Here is a 21,189-nt window from a genome sequence, read left to right as displayed (position 1 = left end):
TAAATATATAATTCAGGCTAAAAAGAAATTATAATAAATGAATTTTATGGTTAAAAATAAATTGTGAAATTGTGGAAAAAAATAGGTTAAAAAAAAGTATATAATTACCATGAAATAAATAATTAATTAAGAATTAATTGACTGAATATTTAGCACAATGTAAATAAATAATTCAGATTCATTTGCTTATTTTTAATGTGAAATAATAATTAAGAAAGAAGTCGAATGAATGAAAATCTTTTGATTTGAGCCCAAAAAAAAAGAATATTTTGAATAATAGATATTGTAAAGATATTTATTAATTTTATTCAATAATTTATTAATATTAATCATTCAAAGATAAATAAATTTTTGCGGCAGATAGATATTATACAATAAAAAGCATTCAAGATTACCAAAAACAATTTGATTATATAAAATAATACTAAATACTGTGAGCTGCTAGCCTTTAATATTAATTAAAAACAAATTAGTGATCAATAATATCAAAGCTTAACAAAGTAAGCAAAAAACAAACAAAATATTGTGATTTCTACATAATAAATAAATAATAAGTATTATAAAAAATAGATTTCTTTCATTTGTAAAATATTTATTATACATTTTTCTTATGAGAAAGATATTATTGCTTATATCTACTATGTTACTACTTATCTTTGAGTAATCTACATTAGTACAATGCGCTACTGGCTAAATTAAAATATCTTTTAACTGGAGCGCTTTTATAAATCCAGCTGATGCTCCAAATACATAGCAATATGATTTGATCAAAAAAGCAATATAAAACGCTTCATATTTCTTTAGCGAAATAGTGCAGGTTAATTCTGAAACATCTCCATTAACATTTACTATATAAAATGGGATTAATAATTGCAGTCCTCAAGCTACAAATGGATATGTAACTCCAACAACAACTGATCTCCACATATTTGTTAAATCATATGAGAATGTATCTGGAACAGAAATAATGAATGGTAAATTCTGCACCATAGCTAGTTATTCTCGTCCTAAATTTGGAATTATTTAAATGAATTTCGCTAAAATAGACCATCCTACTATGAATACCGATTCTCAAAATCAGCGTCACTTAATGTATTATCGCCTTGCTTAGAAGAGTATTTAAAGTATATTAGGATTTGATAATGATCTTTTCTCTTATTTTTTAAAATCTCCTGGAGTTTATTATGCTTATACAGAAGTAGTACTTACAGTAAGTACAAAAACATATATCACACTTTAACCATTTTTAACGTATGCTGGAAGCTATTATCAAAACTATAGGTTTGCTAATTAACTTGGTATATAATTCTAAGTTCTAAATGGAGTAACTGTCTGGAGTAAGCGCTACCTCTATAATGACGTTTCTACTGCCAACACTGCCTTAAATTTTTATATTGACAAACTTTATTCTTATGCTAATGCCCTCCTATTATAATAGACAGGGTGGTATACAAACATCAACACAGGTAGAGTAGATATTAATGATTGGGGACAGTCTTTCAATTCATTCTTAGATTCTGGTGATATTAATACTTGCTCTCCATCAATAAGCGATTGCAGCCAAACATATATGGCAATAGCTAACTGTATTTAATTGATTAATTAAATTACTAATTTAATTTAATAAATGAAACATTTAAAAAAATGGCAATCTTTGAAATAGAAAAAAATCAAAACATTAAAAATATTTTATGTTTGATATTACAATTATTTTCAAAAAATACTTAACAAAATATGTGTTTAAATTTTATGCTATAATATTTTTTTAACTATTTTATCTAAAAGGTACATCGGATATCTACATATAAAATAACCTTGCAGAAGTACCTTATGTAAGCTGTACTGATAAGACTTATGGAATTAATTTGCCAATCCAATATCAAAGAGGATAAATTTATGATGAAAAAAGCAAATGCTTTACATCTTCAATAACAAATACTGTTTATAGTAATAGCTACTTTATTCAAAATTTTATTACAACTTTATTTATCTTTTATTTATTATTTCATCCAAAGGTACTTAAATTCCATTTTCATGTCATGAATATGTTTGTGATATGGCTCAATTGACTTTAACTATAACTATCGTTGGAGCTTAGAATGTAATATGCACTCCAACACTATCAGGATAAGTATAAAATCTAGTTACACTAACAAATGTATAGGGAACTATTACTTGTCCTAACTTTTATTCATTTTGCTAGCTAACCTACGCATGCCCTAAAGATTGTAGCACAAATGGATATTGCTCTAGAGGTATGTGTACTTGCAATTCAGGTTATTCAGGATATGGTTGTGACTCATTAAGTCCAATAGTGGATTAAAATGAAATACCAAGTGCTAAATGTGATATAGCTAACGGATATTATTTAGCACCAAATAACGTAATTTAACCTGAAAATAAAATATTTATTTGAATTCTATTAACTAATAACTAGGTTTGTCTATTATGCACTGATCCCTGTACATAATGTTTTAATTAAGGAAACGGATATTGCACAGCTTGCAAAGCAGGATACTATCTTCTTGGTAATACATGCGTTAATTCTTGCCCTGACGGATATTATTTGGGAACATAAAATGGATAAACGGTTTGCTTAATATGTGCAATATGTAAATAAGCTTATTTATTCATTAAAAAAAAGTGATAATGATTTATTTAAAAAAGCTTGTAAAAAGTGTTCAGGTACAGCGACTAATTGTTAGAATTGCCCAACAGGATAATATTAAATGCCTGATACTACTTGTGTTGTTTCATGCACACCTACAAGCAGTTATTACTAAAATTCACAGACTATGAAATGTGACCCTTGTGATATATCATGTAATCAGTGTACTGCTGGTAATTCAGACACTTCTTGTGTAAAATGCGCAAATGCAGGATAATTTAAAGATCCAACTAATTAAAATAGATGTGGAACTTGCCCACCAGGTACATATGGAGATACTGTCAGTGGATCATGTTAGCCTTGCACTAGTCCTTGTGCAACATGCGTTACCAGCTCAACTACCTGTACTTCATGCTAAACTGGTTCTTTAAAACCAGATGGAACTTGTGGTTAATGTGATCCTGGATGGTTTAGTAGTAGTGGTATCTGCAAATAGTGTGATCCAAATTGTTTAACTTGCTCTGGTTCATCAAAAAATTGTACTTCCTGTTCTAATGGAGCTGTTTTACCTGACAATACATGCCCTCCTTGTACTATTGGATATTATTACAATGGTTCGACCTGTGTTTAATGTCATCCTTCTTGCTATAAGTGCAATGGATAAAATAATAATAATTGTACTGCATGCAGCTTGCCTAATTATCTTAGACTAGATGGAACATGTGGTGCATGCAATTCTAATTAATACGTAGATTAAAATGGGTCTTGTCAGAACTGCGATCCTTCTTGCCTAACTTGTTCTAAAGCAGGAAACACAGGCTGCACTAAATGCAGTACTCCAGGATAATACCTAACATAACCTTCTTTAGTTTGTGGTAATTGCACTTCTTCATAGTACGCTGACCCTGTTGATTAAAAATGTAAACCTTGCGATGCATCCTGCTTGACTTGCTCTGCAGCAGGTCCAACTAATTGTATTGCTTGTAATAATCCTGCATATTTTAAAGATCATGCAACATAATTAGTAAATTTTAAATAGTTTATTCTAAAATAATTATTACAATTTTTATATAAAAGTGTGGCCCATGTTAATAGTATTATTATGGTAGTACTACAACAGGTTATTGTGAGTAATGTGACTCTTCTTGTTAAACTTGTCATGATTCAGGTCCAACAAATTGCATTATTTGTAAAAATCCAATGGCTAAGCTAAATACAGGATTATGTGGTCTATGTGGCTCAAATTAGTATATTGATAACAATAATACTTGCTAAAATTGTGATCCTTCATGTGCCACATGCGTTGGGGGGAGTGACCCTTCTTAATGCACAAAGTGCAACACTCCTGGATATTATCTGTCTTAAAATACCCCACCTGGAAAGTGTGGTCCATGCACAGCTTAATAATACGGTGACCCAGTTTCAAACTTATGTAAACCATGCGATGCTTCTTGCAATGGTTGCACAGCAGGAACAGCAAGTGATTGTAAAAATTGTGCTAATCCATTGTATTTTAAAAATCCATTAAATTAAAATATCTGTGGACCTTGTCCCTCTAACTATTTTGGAAATACTTTAACTGGATTTTGTTAACCTTGCGATATCACATGCTTAACTTGTAAAAATGGATCTCCTTAAGGATGTGTGACTTGCCCTCCAGGCTAATTTTTAAAACCTGATTAATCATGTGGGTCTTGCTTAAGTAACTAATATGTTTAAAATGGAAATAGCTGTTAAAATTGTGATCCTACTTGTGCTACATGTAAAGGCCCTGGCAATAATTAATGCACCTCCTGCGCTACTTAAGGAAATTACTTGACAAATCCAAATCTTACTTGTGGTCCTTGTTAGACCTAAGAATATGGAGACCCTTCTACAAATAAATGTACACCTTGTGACTCTACTTGTAATTAATGCACAGGATCAGGAAAAGGGAATTGTATTCACTGTGCAGATCCTTCAAAATTTAAAGACCCCTAAAACAATAACTATTGCTAACAATGCACTCCAGGCTCTTATGGTGATACAGTAAGTGGATTTTGTAAACCATGTGATAAAGGATGCAGTACTTGTATAGTATCATCTGATAATTGCACTTCTTGCTAAAATAATTACTATCTTTATAATGGATAAAAATGTGTATAAAACTGCCCAAATGGTAATATACTTTAAATATTTAAATTTTATTTACTTATTAAAAACTTCATAGGTACTTATCCTGTTGGACCCCCAAGTAATATATGCAAGGCTTGTGAAGATACAAACTGTGTAATTTGTACTGCACCAAATAAATGTACTTAATGCTAAAGTCCCTATCTTAACTAAGGTAATACTTGTGTCAAAAACTGCTCACCAGGTTACTATTAGCCTAATCCTACTACATGTTTACCATGTGATCCTTCCTGCTAATTATGTGGTCCTACTACTTCATAGTGTATATAGTGTCCTCCTAATTTATACATACAAGGTAATATAAATAACAATACATATTTTAATAAAAAATATAAATATAAAAATAAGGTTCGAAATGTGTATCTTAATGCGATGATGGATATTATTTGAACATTAATTAAAAGTAATGCCTACCTTGTTAAATTTAAAATTGTTCTACTTGCACTTCATAATAGAATTGCGCTACTTGCTAAAAAGGTTATGAATTGTAAACAACTCCAGATCCCAATAATCCTGGATAAAAAATTTATAAATGCATTATTTAATGCAACTAAAGTTGTAAAACATGCATATTAGGTTCTCCAAGTCAATGCACTTCTTGTCCGAATGGAAAAGTTCTCCAGGGTAATAATTGCTAAGATACTTGCAATAATGGATTCTACTAAGACCCTGTAACAAAAAATAATTGCTTGTAATGCCAGCCTAACCAGTGTATCTAAAATGGAGACTAGTGTCATTATACTTGCTCGACTTGTTATGGATCAGGGTATGCTAATTGTCTAACATGTGCAGCAAATAGAGTAATTTAGACTCCTTTTGCTAAAAATGTAGGTGAATGCGTTTGTCCATCTTCTACAACTGACGTTCTTGTAAGCTAATGTGAAGGTAAAAATATTATCTGATATTCAATTTCTTAATAGAAATAAATAATTTTTAAAAATAGTAAATAATAGCGCATAGGATTAGATACAGTCTGCTTCGATTGGCTTGTTCGTTGTTGGAACTATTTTTAGTGTCATGACATCAATCATAACTTCTAATCCTCTATTCATCTTTCTATTTTTAGATAGTTGTCAAAACTCAAGCTCCTTCAGATACTTAGACCGTAAGAACGGTTTAGGTTTTGATTAGCTAGCATCTAATTTAGAATATTCTAATATTTTTACATTATTTCCTACTCCTAACTCCTGGGCTCCTTCAATTTGTAAATAATTGACCATAAAAATTAATTAAATTTAAATGATTATTTTTTTTTAAGTGAAAAGCTCTTTCATTTAGCAAAATAGGCTTTTGAGAATGCTTGATTTATATGCTCCTAATTCAATGAATCAATTCGATAAACAAACAGAAAACAATAAAATTGCATTGGATGGAAAAACACCTTACTTTATGATAAATATGTTTGTATTTTTAATATTATGTTTGACACTTTGGATTATTGGATACATCTCCCATAAACATTCTTCCAAACAAAACTTAAAGAATAGCACTACTTCTATAAATAAAAACTAGTAATAAGTTGAAGAAAATAATTCATTTAAATCAGCTTCTACTAAATAAGAATCTAACTTGATAAAAAAGAAATCTAAGAAATTAGCTTTTAAAGAAAAGCTATCTTAATACATGTACATATCAATACCAATAGCATTCTCATTGATAACTATTGGTGAAGCATTTGTTATTGTCTTTTATGGCTTTTTTAACTTTAATAATGACATTAGCTCAATTGGAATTCTATCGAACATTGTAATCTTCTTTGTTTTAGGGTATTATCTCTTTTTAATTGGATACATTTCAAAGAATTTTGTGAGGTAAAGATCTTAAGAAGAAAATAACGAATCATTTAAAGAAAATAAAATGAAGCTTATAATATTCTATGATATATTAGAAGTAAAAGAAACAAAGAAAAGAATTTTTCCAGTAATTTATTGTTTCAAAAAGATAATACAAGCACTTTTTTGTGCTGTAATTGTAAAAAATCCTAAATTGTAAATAAGCTTACTAATAGTTCTCTCTTTCTTTTATTGGCTTTACATTGTTGTTATTAGGCCATTCAAGAGAATTCTTTATAAAATCCTAGCTATTACAATTGAAACAATTTCTCTGATTATCAGCCTAGTTTTCGTTTTAATGATAAGCTCTTCTGATAGAAACTCTAAATCATATTCTACTGATATAGAAGTGAGATATGTTTATGCAATAATAGCCTTAATTTTCTTTATTTTATTTTTATTTATTGTCTTTTCAATGTTTCAATTCCTTAAATTTTTCATCTCTTACACCAAGAAAAGCCGCAAAGTAAATCCTAATTCTGTTTAAAAAATTACACCTGAAGATTTCTCATAAAATCAAGATTTTATGTAAAATTAATTAAAATATTTTAAATTATTTCTAAATTAAAAATATAATTTTTCAATATTATTCTAAAATATAATTTTAAATTAAATATATAATAATTACTAATAAAATACCTTAATTCCTCATATATTAAGACTGTCCTGCCCCAAAGTTTTTTGTAAAAAAAAAAGCCTTAAGTAAAGAAAGTAAAAAAAATTACTCCATAGTATAAATGAAATTTAGATGGACTTAATAAAATTTTATTAATTCATTTATTGAATGAAAAGATTTTTTTTAATTTTTTGGTAATGAAAAAAAAGTGTTCAATTTTTTTTTAAATGACCTTTAATTAAAATTTTTCAAAGATTTTCAAAAATGATCTTAAGATATGATGGATCATTTACAATAAATTATTATCTTCAAAAGTTTTTATTAATTTTGTAGAAACACAGAATGCAACTAATAAATATTTTTAAATACTTTTGTTAAAATGTATTTTAATTATGTCTTTTAAATTTAATAGGAGCAATAGTCAAATTTAGAGAGATAATTATTTAGCTGGAATACATAAAGATGAGGATGAAAAAATTAAATATTGGAACACTAACAGAATCGATGCTTTTGATTAAAGCAACAGGTTTTAATCTTCTAGAGCTAATTTTAATAATTCGAATTAATAAAAATCATTTTTAGAATTTAAAGGATAAGATTAGAGTTTGAATAATAGTATTTTAAATAACAGTTTAAATCAACACAAACTAATTGAAATGCATTTAAATGGCTATCAGTTTGATAAGAATAAAAAAATCAAGATGGCTTAATCTTCTTCAAGTGATAATGATAATTACTCAACTGACTAAGAAAAAGGGAAAAATAATTCTTAATTTTAGAATCACCTTGTTTAATACGCCTAACATAATTAAAATAAAAATTAAGAAAAATCAAGTAACTTGATTTTATCTTCAGAAGAAGACCACTATGAATTGCGCCATTCTTAAGAAGATAAAAATCAAAGCAATTAAAGAGCTTAAATTATAAACTTAGATTAATAATATGACTAGAATCTATCAATAAAAAAACCTTCTAGAAGAATTTAAACTTCTAATTCTTAACAATAAAAAAGAAACAAAGAACAAAATCAAGAAAACTATTCTTATATGTCTGAAAATAATAATAGAAATCTAAAATCTGCAAATCCTACTAATTAAGAATAAAATTAACACCTTAACAATAACAGGTCTAAACATATTCTTTAAAGTATTATGACACTCACAAGGACATCTGGCTTTGTTTCCGATAAAAATGATTGAAATTTTTTACAATTCCTATTTATTTTCAGTTATTAATAATTTTTTTTCATAATCAAAAAAATTTGAATTTTGTAAACGTTAAAATTAATTAAATGAATTTTTATTTTGTTATTTGCTTATTAACAAAACCTTAAATTTATAAATAAATTTAATAATATTATAAACTTAATCTAAAATAAAATATTTTTCTTATTTAAATTCTTTAATTAACCAAAATAAAAATTCTTATAATTATAATGTTGAATACAATTTATCCTTTTTTAAAAAAATATTTTTAGATTTATTGTAAATCTAATTAACACACATTTTTCTTAAGATTTAGCAATAGTAATTTACTATTTTAAATAAATAAATTATATTTGTTAAAAGCAATATTAAAATAATACTTTTAATTATGTTTTGTTCTTTTTAATATGCAATAATTTTAAATTAATTTTATAATTATTAATAAGATGTCTCCCTTTATATAATAATATCTTAATGATAAAGATATATATTTAATCATCCAGAAGCTAATTAATTTATTAAAAAGCAAGAAATTTAGATTCATAAAAATAAGAATGTAAATTTTGTATTTAGATCTATGATAAATATTTGTTAAATATATTTTATTTTAATCACTTTTTAATTTTATTAGTTTATAAGGTTATCAATATACTTTTTTATTTTAATAATTATTTATTTACTTAATTTAATTCATTTTTAAAAATCTTTTTCTTTATTTTCATTTTTAATTTTTTAGTGTTTTTCAATTTTATCTTTTTTTTATTATTTTATTTTATTTTACTTTCTATATTTATTAAATATTAAATTCTAATTAATGATTAACTAAATTGCCTTAAAAATATTACTAGCTTAAATTCATATCTAAAATTATTTTTATAAAAAATCCTAAGGAAAAGAAACTTTATTTATTCTGATTGATATCTATTGTGCCTATTTATATTTGGAGAAAAGAACTTTGTTTTTTAGTATTTTTGATTGATTTTGGTCTTTTTCTGCATTTTCTTTGAGATACAATTAACATAATAAAGAAATCTCCTAGCGTTTTATATTAGCAGGTGTGAAAATTTTCTTTGGATTTGTGGCTTTAAAAACTAGAAAATAATCACCCAATCTCTAAAATATTACATTCGAATTTATTCTATTCTGATATTAATTGTATTTATTCAAAGAATATTAGATGAAGGTTTTTCACATGCGCACATTTTTTTGATCCATTGAGAGTAGGAAGTCAATAAAAAACTGTTCATTACGATTCGGATAATAAATTTCTCTCTCTTTCACTTAAAATGGCCTGCTGCAATCGTGATCCTTTAGACCTAAATAATCTTTATTATTTTTAATTTATTTATTTTAATTATATGGAAAATTTAATTTCCTAATTAACAAAATCAGTTAAAATTTTTTTGTTTAAGAGAATATAACAAAGATATATGAAAATTTTCTTGAATTCAAAATGAATTTTGAAAAAATCATACCCAAAATAAATTAAAGCTGTTAAAATATTAATTATTAATTTTTCTTAATAAATAAGCTTATCTTTATAAATTTTTGTATTAGATTTATTAATATTTTACAAACCTTTTTTACAATAAAAATAATTATTAATAAAAACAGTTTTTATACTTAAAAATAAATAATTAATATTTTATTTATTTAAATAATCTTATAAAAATGAAAGCTTAATAAATTATAAAGTTATAAAATGAAAGATAAAATTTATTTTTATATAAATTGAGTAATTCATATTTTAATCGTATAAAATGAGTGACTTTAAGTAATAATATACAGCTTTTTAAATTTTTAAACTTTAAAAAATTTTATATTTTTTTATTAAAGAAAGAAAGAGAAAATCATAATTTTAAACAAATATTTTATAAAATAAATTGGGTAAATGTCTAAAAAAAAACATAAAATATTTTCTTCACTACTATTTATTTTTATTAAAATTAAAAAAATAGTCATTAAAATTAAACTATTTAAACATTATTAATTTTATTAATTAATAAAATACTCATAAAGTAGTTGAGAAAAAATCTTATTTACCTTCTTAAAAATATTTATTATAAAATCAAATTATTTAGAAAAAAATTTTTAAATATTTCAAGATTTTGACTTATCTAACTAACTTCACTTATTTTTTGTTTTTATTGATTAATTTTTTTAAAAATAAAATTTCAAATCAAAAGCCGTGGGAAATGACTTGTCAGAGAGAGTTTTACTTTTTAATTTTATGATACTTTTTGAATATCTAATTTTACCTCTTTGTTCAAAAGCATTTTCCTTTATTGAGAGAAAATACAATTAAAAAATTTTATATAATTAATTAAATAAAAAAATAATAATTGAAAAGAATATGCTCAAAAAAAAAGAGATAGATAGAATTGCATTATTGAAATGTCATTTAAGTTTTTAAAAATAATCCGTAAATAAATTAATAAGAATCCTAAACCCTGAAAAGGGGGAAAACGCAAATAAAGGAATTCTTAATTTCTAATAGGCATTACGTACATCTTGAATAAAAATCTATTTAGAAATAGTTAATTTACAGAATCCTCAAGTTTTTAACATACCCAAGATTGACATTTACACTAAAGCAATTCTATAATAAAAAGAGCATTGGAATTATCAAAATAAAACCAATTTAAAAACCTCTCCCACTAATCACTCGAAATTCTCTTTCCTTATAAAAATATATAATTAGTATTTTTTAAAATATAGATAGACAGACTCAAAGAATTTTAAATAAATAAAATATAAAAATAAATAAATAAAATTAAATAAAATATAAAAATAAATAAAAAAATTAAATAGATAAATAAAAAAAATAAAAAAACAAATTCATAAATATAAAAATATAAAAATAATAATTAAAATAAATAATGAAATTAAAAACTAAAATAAAATCCAAATTAACAAATAAATAATTGATTTTAGATTTAATAAAGAGCATTTTAAGTTACCTACCATTTTGTCATTTCTTAAAAATTGTACCAAATAAAATTACAATTTTACAGTCATAAAAGCTTTTAATTACTTAATATTTCTTAATTTTAGAAATTCATATTATCTAAAAGTTAAAAATAAACATAAATAATTTTATATTTATTGATAAACGATAATGTATAAATCTATATCAATAATCTTTATTTTTCTAATTATAAACTCTAACTTGCATTTTGGAAATATTTTTTTGTAAATAATTAAAGTTAATCAAAACTAAATATTTATAAATCTATCTCATTTTTTTGCTAATATCTAACGTAAATATAAATTTTTTAAGGATATAATTAATTAAAATAAAATAGTAATAGTTTAAAAATATCTATTCTAGAAAGAAAAATTAAAAGATGCCATTATAAAATTTTAATTACTATTTTTAAGTTAATAAAATTTATATTTCCAGTAATTATGTTTCACTAGATCATAAAGAAAATGAGATTAGTAAAAAAATAGTTAAAGAAAGAAGATATTTTAAGTATTAATTTTCATAAAATTAATTTATAACATCATAATTTTCTATTTTTTCTTTATGATAATTATAATAGATAAAATATCAATATATATCTAATAGCCATTTTTAAGGAAATAGATAAAAAAATATAGAAAACAGAATTAATTCATCAGTTTTTATTAATAATAATAAAATTTACTTTAAATCTAAATCAAAATAATAAATTAATTTGAAGGTATGTATGTATGAATGAATGAATTGATTATTTAATTTTCTCTTTTATCTCTATTTCTCAATAATTATATTTCTGGCAAAAAATCTTTCAAAAAGAACAATTTCAATTAAAAATAACATGATGTAATATAATAGTAAATTTTTTAAATGTATTTTTATAAATTGAAGATAAAAATATCTAAATACTCTTAATGTCTATGGAGTTTTAATATAAATTATGCTTTTTACGTGAATTAAATAAATCTAAATCTAAAAATAGATTTTTGAAAATAAAAGCATATGTATTTTATTTCTAAGAGTTTTAAAGATATTTTGGATTAATTTTTTATATTTGATAAAATCGGTTAATTTAAAATGAAATTGGCTATTGGAATATATGGTATTATAGAATAATAATACATATATATATTATTACAACAATTTTAAATGATATTTAAAAGTTAAAAATAAATAAAGCAAATATAAAATATAATACAAAAAATAAATCCTGATTTGAAAAATAATAACTTTGAAGTTACTTTGCAGCACACACATAGCTGATAAAAATAAATGAAGCTTAACTATAGTGAAATATTTTTAGAAGGAAATATTTAATAGTAAGTCTATCTTAAAAAAATCCTCGTAAATCAATTTGAATCTAAAAACTTTTTTAATAAAGATTATTAACTGCAGTAAAATTAAAAAATAGCCAATAGAAAGGAAGTAAAAAATATATTAATAAATTAATAAAAAGTGAGTTCTAAAAAGTCTTCTATTTAGTATATTAAATCTCCATAGATTACTCCTAAGTCTTCTATTGCATAACTAAAATAAGAAACCGAGAAAAAAACTGAAATGCAAGTTCAATTTTGTTAAAAGAAAGAGCACCATTAAAACCCCATGAATCTGGTCTGTTTAAGCGAAGAATGCGAATTCAAGGGTTTGCTTTGCAGTTTTTGTTTAATAGAAAAGCATAGCTAGCATGTTAATGACTGTGTTCCTCTTAAAAAAGTATTATAGGCTTTAAATAAGGTAAATAATCCCAATACTAAAGAGGAGCTTGGTTTTATTGGATGCGATATTCTTAAACAACATTATTTTTTGTTCTCCCAGTTTAGGAGATACATTACAGCCATTTAAGATTCTATCAAGTCACTTGAGTAAGCTATTGAAAAAAAAATGTTAGAGCTTAGATAAGAAAGTGAATTATTTGTTGGTAATCTTCTTGAATAATCTTTAGAAAAATTAAATCATCCTAACTGCAACGCAGATACAATTCAGCAAGAATTAAAGAAGCTCTTCCCACTTTTATAAATTTCTCCTATTCAAGGGGAAGTATAATGTTTAGGTAAAAGTTTTTTTCTTTTGAGAATTTAAAAGTTATAGAGTAATTTGCTTTTGATTATTAACAATTTCGTTGATTTTCTAATCAATTTTTGTAAATCAAATATTCAAAGCAAAAATCTTAATTTATTATAAGTATAATTATTTTTTAATTCATATTTTGTTTGATTAGGCGTTGAATAAAAATAGAAAGAGGCTGAAAGAATTACTAAATCTGCCGAGCTTCTTGAGAGAGAGTGTAAATTCTGGATGGAAAAATCACTAGAAGATCTTAAAAAGTTAGAGAATAACATTCTTATTGCTACAAGAAGAAGACCTATATCTAAAATAAGTCAAAGCAGATTTGGAAAGAGCTAATAAGGGTGGGTTCTAAGCGAAACTGAGGCACTGACCTTTGAAATAAACAAAGAATAAGATGTATAATTATTCATTTACTTTTTAAATTAAGCTAAAATTAGCTTTTTACATGAAATAATTATTAATTTATTTATCAATTTTTAGATTTGGTTAAAAGGATTTGGTATGTATGAAGTCATTTCTTTGCCTAAAGATTGCACTAATGATAGAGAAAATAATGGCAATTTAAATTTAGATATCAAGCTCTTCTAAGGTGGAAATACATCAGGAAAAGTTTTACATGAAGAAACTATCCAGATAAGTAGAGATTTACATGCCAATTATGATCACATAATTGAATTAAATCTTCAAAAACCTCTCAAACTGGAAACTAAACAAAAATATACAATTACTATGAAACCAAATAGAGATTGCATTAGTTACTTTGGCTATAATGGATGCTATCAAACTTCAGACTTTAAATATTATGACTCTATTGTCTCAAAAGATCTAAAAAATAACTCTTCTGGTGTACTTTTAGGTTAGTTTCCTGTATTTTACTTTGAAGAGTGATAAATTTTATAATTAAAAAAATACTAAATATTTCGTAGCTAACTAAATTCGTTTTTGATGTGAAACTTTGGATTACTTCGTTTTTACTTTGAAGCATCCATAAGCAATTAAAATATAATTTATATAAAAAATATACATAAAAAATAATATTTTAACTCAATAGTTGTGTATCTGTCTGTCTTCATATTTCTTATTCTGTAAAAAAATATAAATATAGTCATTTATTTGAGATTAAAAAACTTTTTTATGTTATTATTTATTTACTCCTCCCGCTTTTTATAAATTACTTTTAAATATTATCTCATTTTTATAAAACATAGATTGAGGGTATTTTAATATTAAATTTTTAATGCAATAAATTTTTAATAGATAAGTATACAAAATATTGAAGTAAAAGTATTAAAGAGTATAGATTAGCGAAATAGTAAGATACAATTTATTATGAACAATGGACTAAATGATAGAGAATTGAGGAAAGAGGTTTTCTAAAGATTTCCTTTGTTGATATATCAAGGTGTGTTTGGAGTACTTTTTTATTCATATAAATAAGATCATTTTTGTGATGACATATAATTTTTAAATTCTATTTAATTGACTATGTATTCTTGCTTTGTGATAGTAGGAATAACTCTTTTAAGCTTATTTAAATTTGTTTTTGGATTACCTAAATTCATATCACTCACTTTATGTTGCTTAGAAATTTTATCTCACTTATATAATGTTGTTTGTCTTATTTTGCTTTGGATTAATATTGGAAAGTCTTGTGGAAAATTGCACACTTTTGCCTTGGTATATTGCATGGTTCCTTTAATTTTACTAGGTCTATTGGTAATTTGTATAATATTTTATGCTTGCTACTTTGTCTTAATTGTATACATGAAAAGACAACATTCTTAGAATGGATAGCAAGGGTATAATAACATAGGTCAAAGAGATTAAAGTAATAACTCATATTCTATATACCAATCTAATTTAATATGATTTATTAATTCTTTTAATAATCACAAAAAAATTGAAATATCTTTTAAAAATAACAAATAAGTTAATATAATTACAATTTTTAATTATTTATAATATTCAATAGTACAATAAATATAATTTTTACATTTTTTAGTAAGTTTATTTTAATAAGTGAAATTACTGCTTCATGGATTAATTAAATAATAAATCTATTCTATCAATCATTTTAATTCAAAGTATTTTTTTGCAATTAATTGTTTTTATCAATAAAAATAGTTTTATTGTTTATCATTGTTGTTATTGTTTTGATTTAAGATTTTAGAATATCTTTGATAAAATTATCTTTGAGTCTTGTGAAATAATATCTATCGTTTGAATTTAGAGAGTTAAAGAACATAGAGAGATTTATTCAACTTACCGCTTTTTTGCACTAAATATAAATTTTAATGAAAATTAATATAGATAGATAAATTGATATTTTTAAAGATTTGAATTTAATCAGCGAAATTATTATCATTATTAATAATTAGAATATGCTTTTTTAAGAGTTAAATCTTGATAAATCATTGTCATATTTTAACATAATATTAATTAAAAGCTTTTATACAATAAATCAAAATTTTTGATTAAAACTTTTAGTTTGTTTTTAATAAATATCTAGTTTATCATTCTGAAAAAAATGGATAGATTTCTACCATTGACTGTAACGCTCATCTATGAAAAATAAAATATCCAACTTTTATTTTATTCAATTTTTTAAATAGATTAGCAAAACATACAATATCGATTAGGCTGTTGTTGAGAAGATTATCAAAGAAAAGGAATTGAAAAGTAGATAAGAAATAATGAATTTTTTTGCACTTAACAAGGATAAAATACAGACTTTGTTTTAGGACAACCAAATAGAATCTATAATAAATGAGGAATTTATGGATACTTAGAATATTGTATTAAAATAAATTCCAAATTTGATAGTGAGCAAATACTAAAAAGCTAACTAGGATATTATTTAATCTTACTGTAATTTAATGAGGGAGCTATTTCCAAAACAACAAGATTTATTCAATGACATATCGTAAAATTAGCTTATTTGGCCAAAATACATAGGATCTCTTTTGATTCCTGTAGAAGTGTCTGACTTACCTTCAAATTTATAAGCCAATTAAGAACTTTGCATTAACTTTGGAGCTTTCGAGTTAGACACAAAAGAAGTATAATATGCTAAGAAAAAATATATTTTTAACGTTAATATTGAGAGTCTTTACATCTTAATTTATACTAAAAGAAAAGAATATGTAAACATTTTAAAATATTTTTATTGAAATAATTTAAAGAATTACAAAATGTTTTAAATTAATAATTATTATTTCAATTAATATAGCTAGGAAAGATTGATCATAGATTCTTTTTTATATGGAATATACTTAATACAATTCAGTTTGCTAATTTTAGATTATTTGTCCATAAAATAGAATCTAAAAATTGTTTACAAATCAGATTTGATGTAAAAAATCAATTTACTATTTTATTTAATTTTATTTTTAATTGATGTTATATTCAGGTTTTTGTTACTGAAAAAATATGTTCTTTGTATGCTGAGCACAAAGAAGAAGATAAGAATGTTTTCAATAAAGAAACTTTAAAAGAGATGAGTATGGAAGATTAAAAAAAATTAGTGATGAGAAAATATGCAAGCGAATCAATTAAAGTTATGAAAGCATTTTTATATGTGAAAGAAACTATTCCAGCCATACTTACACCAATAGAAAGAAGTTTAGATTTATTAGGTGGCATTTAATATCGTATGCAATAGAGACAGTCATAAGTAAATCCTCACAAAATAAAAAAAAAATATTTTTGAATATTTTATTTATTTAAATAAAGGGACCTCTTTTCTCATTCATTCCTTCCAAACTAGTTATAAAACCAGGATTATTAGGTTATTATTCAGATTAGGCTCAATAAGCTTAAAACTAAAATTAATAACAGAATGAATAACAAAAAATTATAACCATGCTTAATTAAGCTGAAAAGGCTGGGTAAGATAATTTCCTAAAAGATATGAAAGAGAGAGACTTAGAAATTTAATAAATAAATTAAATAGAAGAAGAATTTAAGATTAATGAAAGCGAAATCATTAAAAATAAGAATGATTAGAATGCACAAAATTAAAAATAAAAAGTTGACATATAAAACGGAGCTACAAATAAATGCAAAGACCCTAAAAAAGCAAAGTTTAAAAATGGTAAACAAAGCGATTAAGTAAATAAGGAAAATAAAATGATGCCTACTGAAGAATAAGAAATATAAAATAGCAGCAGTAATATTAGTAGCGAAGAGAATGATAACATTGAAGAAGAAAATGATAATGAGGATGATGAAGATGATGAAAAGGATAACTAGATAGATTAAGAAAATTGTGAAAATAATTTTGATGTATTTGAAGGCGAGGAATTTTTAAGAAATTTAGATCCAAACTATGATAATAATTAAGAAAATTTATGGTAAGAAATTCCTGATGGCATAAACAGAGTTAGCTCTTCTACTTCAAGTACAACACTAAATAGTGATATTGGAAGTCTTTTAGGAGTTAATGATTAGTAGATAACAGATTATTTTAACTTGCAAAATCCACCTAGTTTATTCTAGACATCTCTTTTTGAATATTAATAGCAAGCTTTGACTTGGATGCTTTACAAAGAAAAAGCACTCACTTTTGAAGAAGCAGCTAGGCCTGAAATTTAAGAAAGGCCAAGATAATTAAATGAATTTTGGTGTGAACTCTTATTTCTTGATGGGTCTCTCATGTACTTTAATGAATATTCTTAGTCATTTTCACACCGTTTTTAAAAAAGTGAGGCTAATTTGTAAAATGGAGGTATCTTAGCAGATGAAATGGGTTTAGGTAAAACAGTTATGGCATTAAGTCTGATTGCGTCTAATCTACCTAAAATAGATCACAAAAGTAATCCTCTAATAATAGGCATAAATGATCAAGTTAAAAAGAAAGTCAAAAAAAACAAAAATCAAAAAGAAGCTTAAGATATGGTTGAAGCTTTTGAGTAAAAAAAAAAATAAGGTTTGATTCGAGCTGGAACTTTAATTATTCTTCCCTTATCAGTTTTAACTTAATGGTGTAACGAAGTTAATCGCCACTTTAAAAAATCTTCTCTGTTTTATTTTGAATACTACGATTCTAAAAGTAGATCAAGTCCCATTCTCCATCTATATGATATAGTTTTTACAACATATAATATTCTAGGAATGGAGTATAAAAATTACTTTATTGCAGGAGCTCCTCAAAAAACAAACCTATTTAATTATTATTGGCACAGAATTATACTTGATGAAGTAATTTTATTCTAAATTTAAATTAAAATATAAAAAATGTTTATTTTAAATACAGTAAAAATATCTTTTCAAAATAAAAATTTTAATGATTCAAATTTTTAACAAGTTTTGAAAATTTTTCTGAAATTAATTTTGAAATTTTTAAATTTTATTAAATAAAAAATTTTAATTTTAAAAATTATTTAATTAAACTCTGAATATATTTGTGGATTTAATAAAAATTTAAACTCATATAAAATTTTAAAATAAAGGCTCATACAATAAAAGGCAAAGGAAATAACTGCTCAAAAGGTGCTTACAATTTACAAGCAGAAAATAGATGGTGTATGACAGGTACACCCATTCATAACTGTTTTGATGATTTATATAGTCTGATATATTTTTTGAAATATGACACATTTTAAGACTACTATTGGTGGAATAAACATATAAATAATTGTGAAAATAAAGAAGAAGTATTTAAGTTACTATAAAATATCTTAAGACCTATACTTCTGCGTCGTACTAAAAAATCAAAGTATAATGATGGAAGTAGTATAATCAAAATTCCTAAAAAAACATAAAAAATACTGCTTATCCCTTTTAAAAAAGCAGAAAGATAAATATATGATACGCTTCAGCGTCAGTCTTAAAAAGTTTTAAAAAATATTCTTATTGATAAAAATTAATTTTCATCAAACTATCTTCATATATTTTCAATAATGACAAAACTAAGATAAATGTGTGACCATTCTATGCTTATGCTAAATAAAATACCTATGATTAAGATAAAATAGTAAATAGATACTTTAGAATAGTAAATAGCAAAAAATGAATCAACCTCAATTACAGAAATGTAAGCATATAATATCTTTATTAGCAAAATTGTTGATAATATAATGAATGATAATGATATCTATTAGTTCAATGCCAATAACTAATAAAGGTAACAGCAATAGTAAAATAACTATATCTAATAAAGATAGCAGAATATTTAATTTAAAGCATAAGTTCAATAAAGTCTCATAAAAAAAGATTTAACAGAGTGTTTTTGTACAGAGCCTTATGAATAAGAAGTAGCTTTACTTTAATGTGGCCATTTCTTTCATATGAATTGTATATAAGAAATGTTCAGAGTACAATAAAATTAAAACATAGTACCTAATTGTCCCATGTGTAGAGTGCCATTTGAGGAGAATCAAATAAACAAAATTAACTTGTAATTAATTAGATAAATATTTTATTTAATATATTTATCTTATCTAACTCAAGTAAAAAAATACTTTTTTTATAAATAGTTAACAAATAAAAGAAGAATCTAAGGAGTTAGAAGCTAAGATAAAACAACAAGTTATTCAATAAGTCAAAGATAAAAAAGAAAAGCTGAAAATTTTGAAAGTTTTATCTCCTGATAATAGTAGTAAGCTTTAGATTATTGTGAAAGAAGTAAAAAAGGTTTAATAAATGAAAGAAAAAGTTATAATTTATTCATAATTTTTAAGCTTTTTGACTTACTTACAAAAAGTTCTAAATGATAGAGATGTGAGATATACAGTAAATTAAATTAAATTATTTTTAATTTAGTTTCTTTTAACTTAAATTTTTTTGATAAAAAAAAAAGCGTCTTGATGGGACTATGAATAAAAAGGATAGAGCTACTGCAATCAAAACATTCAGTGAATAGTCTGAATTTACAGCAATTTTGATATCTTTGAAAGCTGGTGCATTTGGTCTAAACCTAGTTGCTGCCAATCACGTATTCATATGTGATCCTTGGTATAATCCAGCTATAGAAGTATTTTTATCTGCAAATAATATTATTAGTAATTATAATTTTATTAAAATTAAATAAGGAATAAGCAATTGAAAGGTGTCATAGAATAGGATAAACTAAGAGAGTTCAAGTCATTAATTTCATAATGGAGTCTTCAATTGAGGAAAGGATTCTTTAGTGTTAAAAAAAGAAAAGAAGCTTAATTTAAAATACTCTTTATATTTAAAAAAATAACTTAAGTGAGTTAGAGAAAGAACAAGAAATTCAAGCTAAGATGAAAGAAATAAGATATATTATTGGTTTTGATGAAGATGAAAACTAAGAGGAAAAAAATATGACTAAAATGGATGAAGAAGAAAATATCAAAGAAATAAAAAATTAAATGTATGACGATTTTGATGATGGTGAGGAAACTATTGTCAAAGAAATAGATGTATGAAAATCAAAGAAAAACTTAATATATTTTTGTATTATATAAACTAAAAATATCAAATTTCCTAAACTTTCATTAAGAATTATTAATTTTAGAATTATTTACTCATTTACAGTTTATTTTAATTTAACTTTTAAAATATCAGAGTTAGTTAATTAATTACTCTTTAAATTTTTTGCTTTTAAGATAAATATTTTTAAAAATAATTTTCTCAAACATCAGAATTATAGTAAAAAAAATATTATGATAATCTATTTTCTTTATCTTTTAAAATTGATATTCTTATTTAATTTGCTAAAATTCCTTTATTATTGTTTACATCTTATTCTTTTTTTATCTTTT

General features: G+C 23.9%; 4 protein-coding genes across 4 annotated transcripts; 3 read left to right on the top strand and 1 right to left on the bottom strand. All coding sequences in view use genetic code 6, as the record gives it.

Annotated features, from left to right (window-relative positions):
- Positions 1-610: 610 nt before the first annotated feature.
- TTHERM_00298260 (leishmanolysin family protein) lies at positions 611-8,427 on the top strand (the record flags this gene model as incomplete). The annotated part of the gene is made up of 11 exons (XM_001024460.2): positions 611-1,586; positions 1,786-1,947; positions 2,016-2,383; positions 2,438-2,612; positions 2,668-3,632; positions 3,686-4,766; positions 4,818-5,075; positions 5,129-5,665; positions 5,724-5,984; positions 6,039-7,140; positions 7,641-8,427. 11 exons carry the CDS (start codon positions 611-613, stop codon positions 8,425-8,427), a joined length of 6,672 nt encoding a protein of 2,223 aa, XP_001024460.2.
- A 617-nt stretch (positions 8,428-9,044) lies between these two features.
- TTHERM_000298239 (hypothetical protein) lies at positions 9,045-9,560 on the bottom strand (the record flags this gene model as incomplete). The annotated part of the gene is made up of 1 exon (XM_012800134.1): positions 9,045-9,560. One exon carries the CDS (start codon positions 9,558-9,560, stop codon positions 9,045-9,047), a length of 516 nt encoding a protein of 171 aa, XP_012655588.1.
- Positions 9,561-12,667: 3,107 nt separating this feature from the next.
- Positions 12,668-14,350, top strand: TTHERM_00298230 (PHR domain protein; the record flags this gene model as incomplete). Its single annotated transcript, XM_001024457.3, has 3 exons — positions 12,668-13,445; positions 13,614-13,858; positions 13,943-14,350. The coding sequence occupies 3 exons, from the start codon at positions 12,668-12,670 to the stop codon at positions 14,348-14,350; spliced, it is 1,431 nt and encodes a 476-aa protein (XP_001024457.2).
- A 1,639-nt stretch (positions 14,351-15,989) lies between these two features.
- Positions 15,990-20,853, top strand: TTHERM_00298220 (SNF2 family amine-terminal protein; the record flags this gene model as incomplete). The annotated part of the gene is made up of 9 exons (XM_001024456.2): positions 15,990-16,013; positions 16,075-16,605; positions 16,692-16,814; positions 16,872-17,135; positions 17,195-18,661; positions 18,913-19,859; positions 19,939-20,194; positions 20,262-20,435; positions 20,494-20,853. 9 exons carry the CDS (start codon positions 15,990-15,992, stop codon positions 20,851-20,853), a joined length of 4,146 nt encoding a protein of 1,381 aa, XP_001024456.2.
- Between the last annotated feature and the right edge of the window lie 336 nt (positions 20,854-21,189).

The sequence above is a fragment of the Tetrahymena thermophila genome (assembly GCF_000189635.1).
Source record: "Tetrahymena thermophila SB210 genomic scaffold scf_8254379, whole genome shotgun sequence".
NCBI lineage: Eukaryota > Ciliophora > Oligohymenophorea > Hymenostomatida > Tetrahymenidae > Tetrahymena > Tetrahymena thermophila.
Note: the sequence above shows the minus strand (reverse complement) of the source record. Positions and strands in the feature narration are given on the sequence as shown.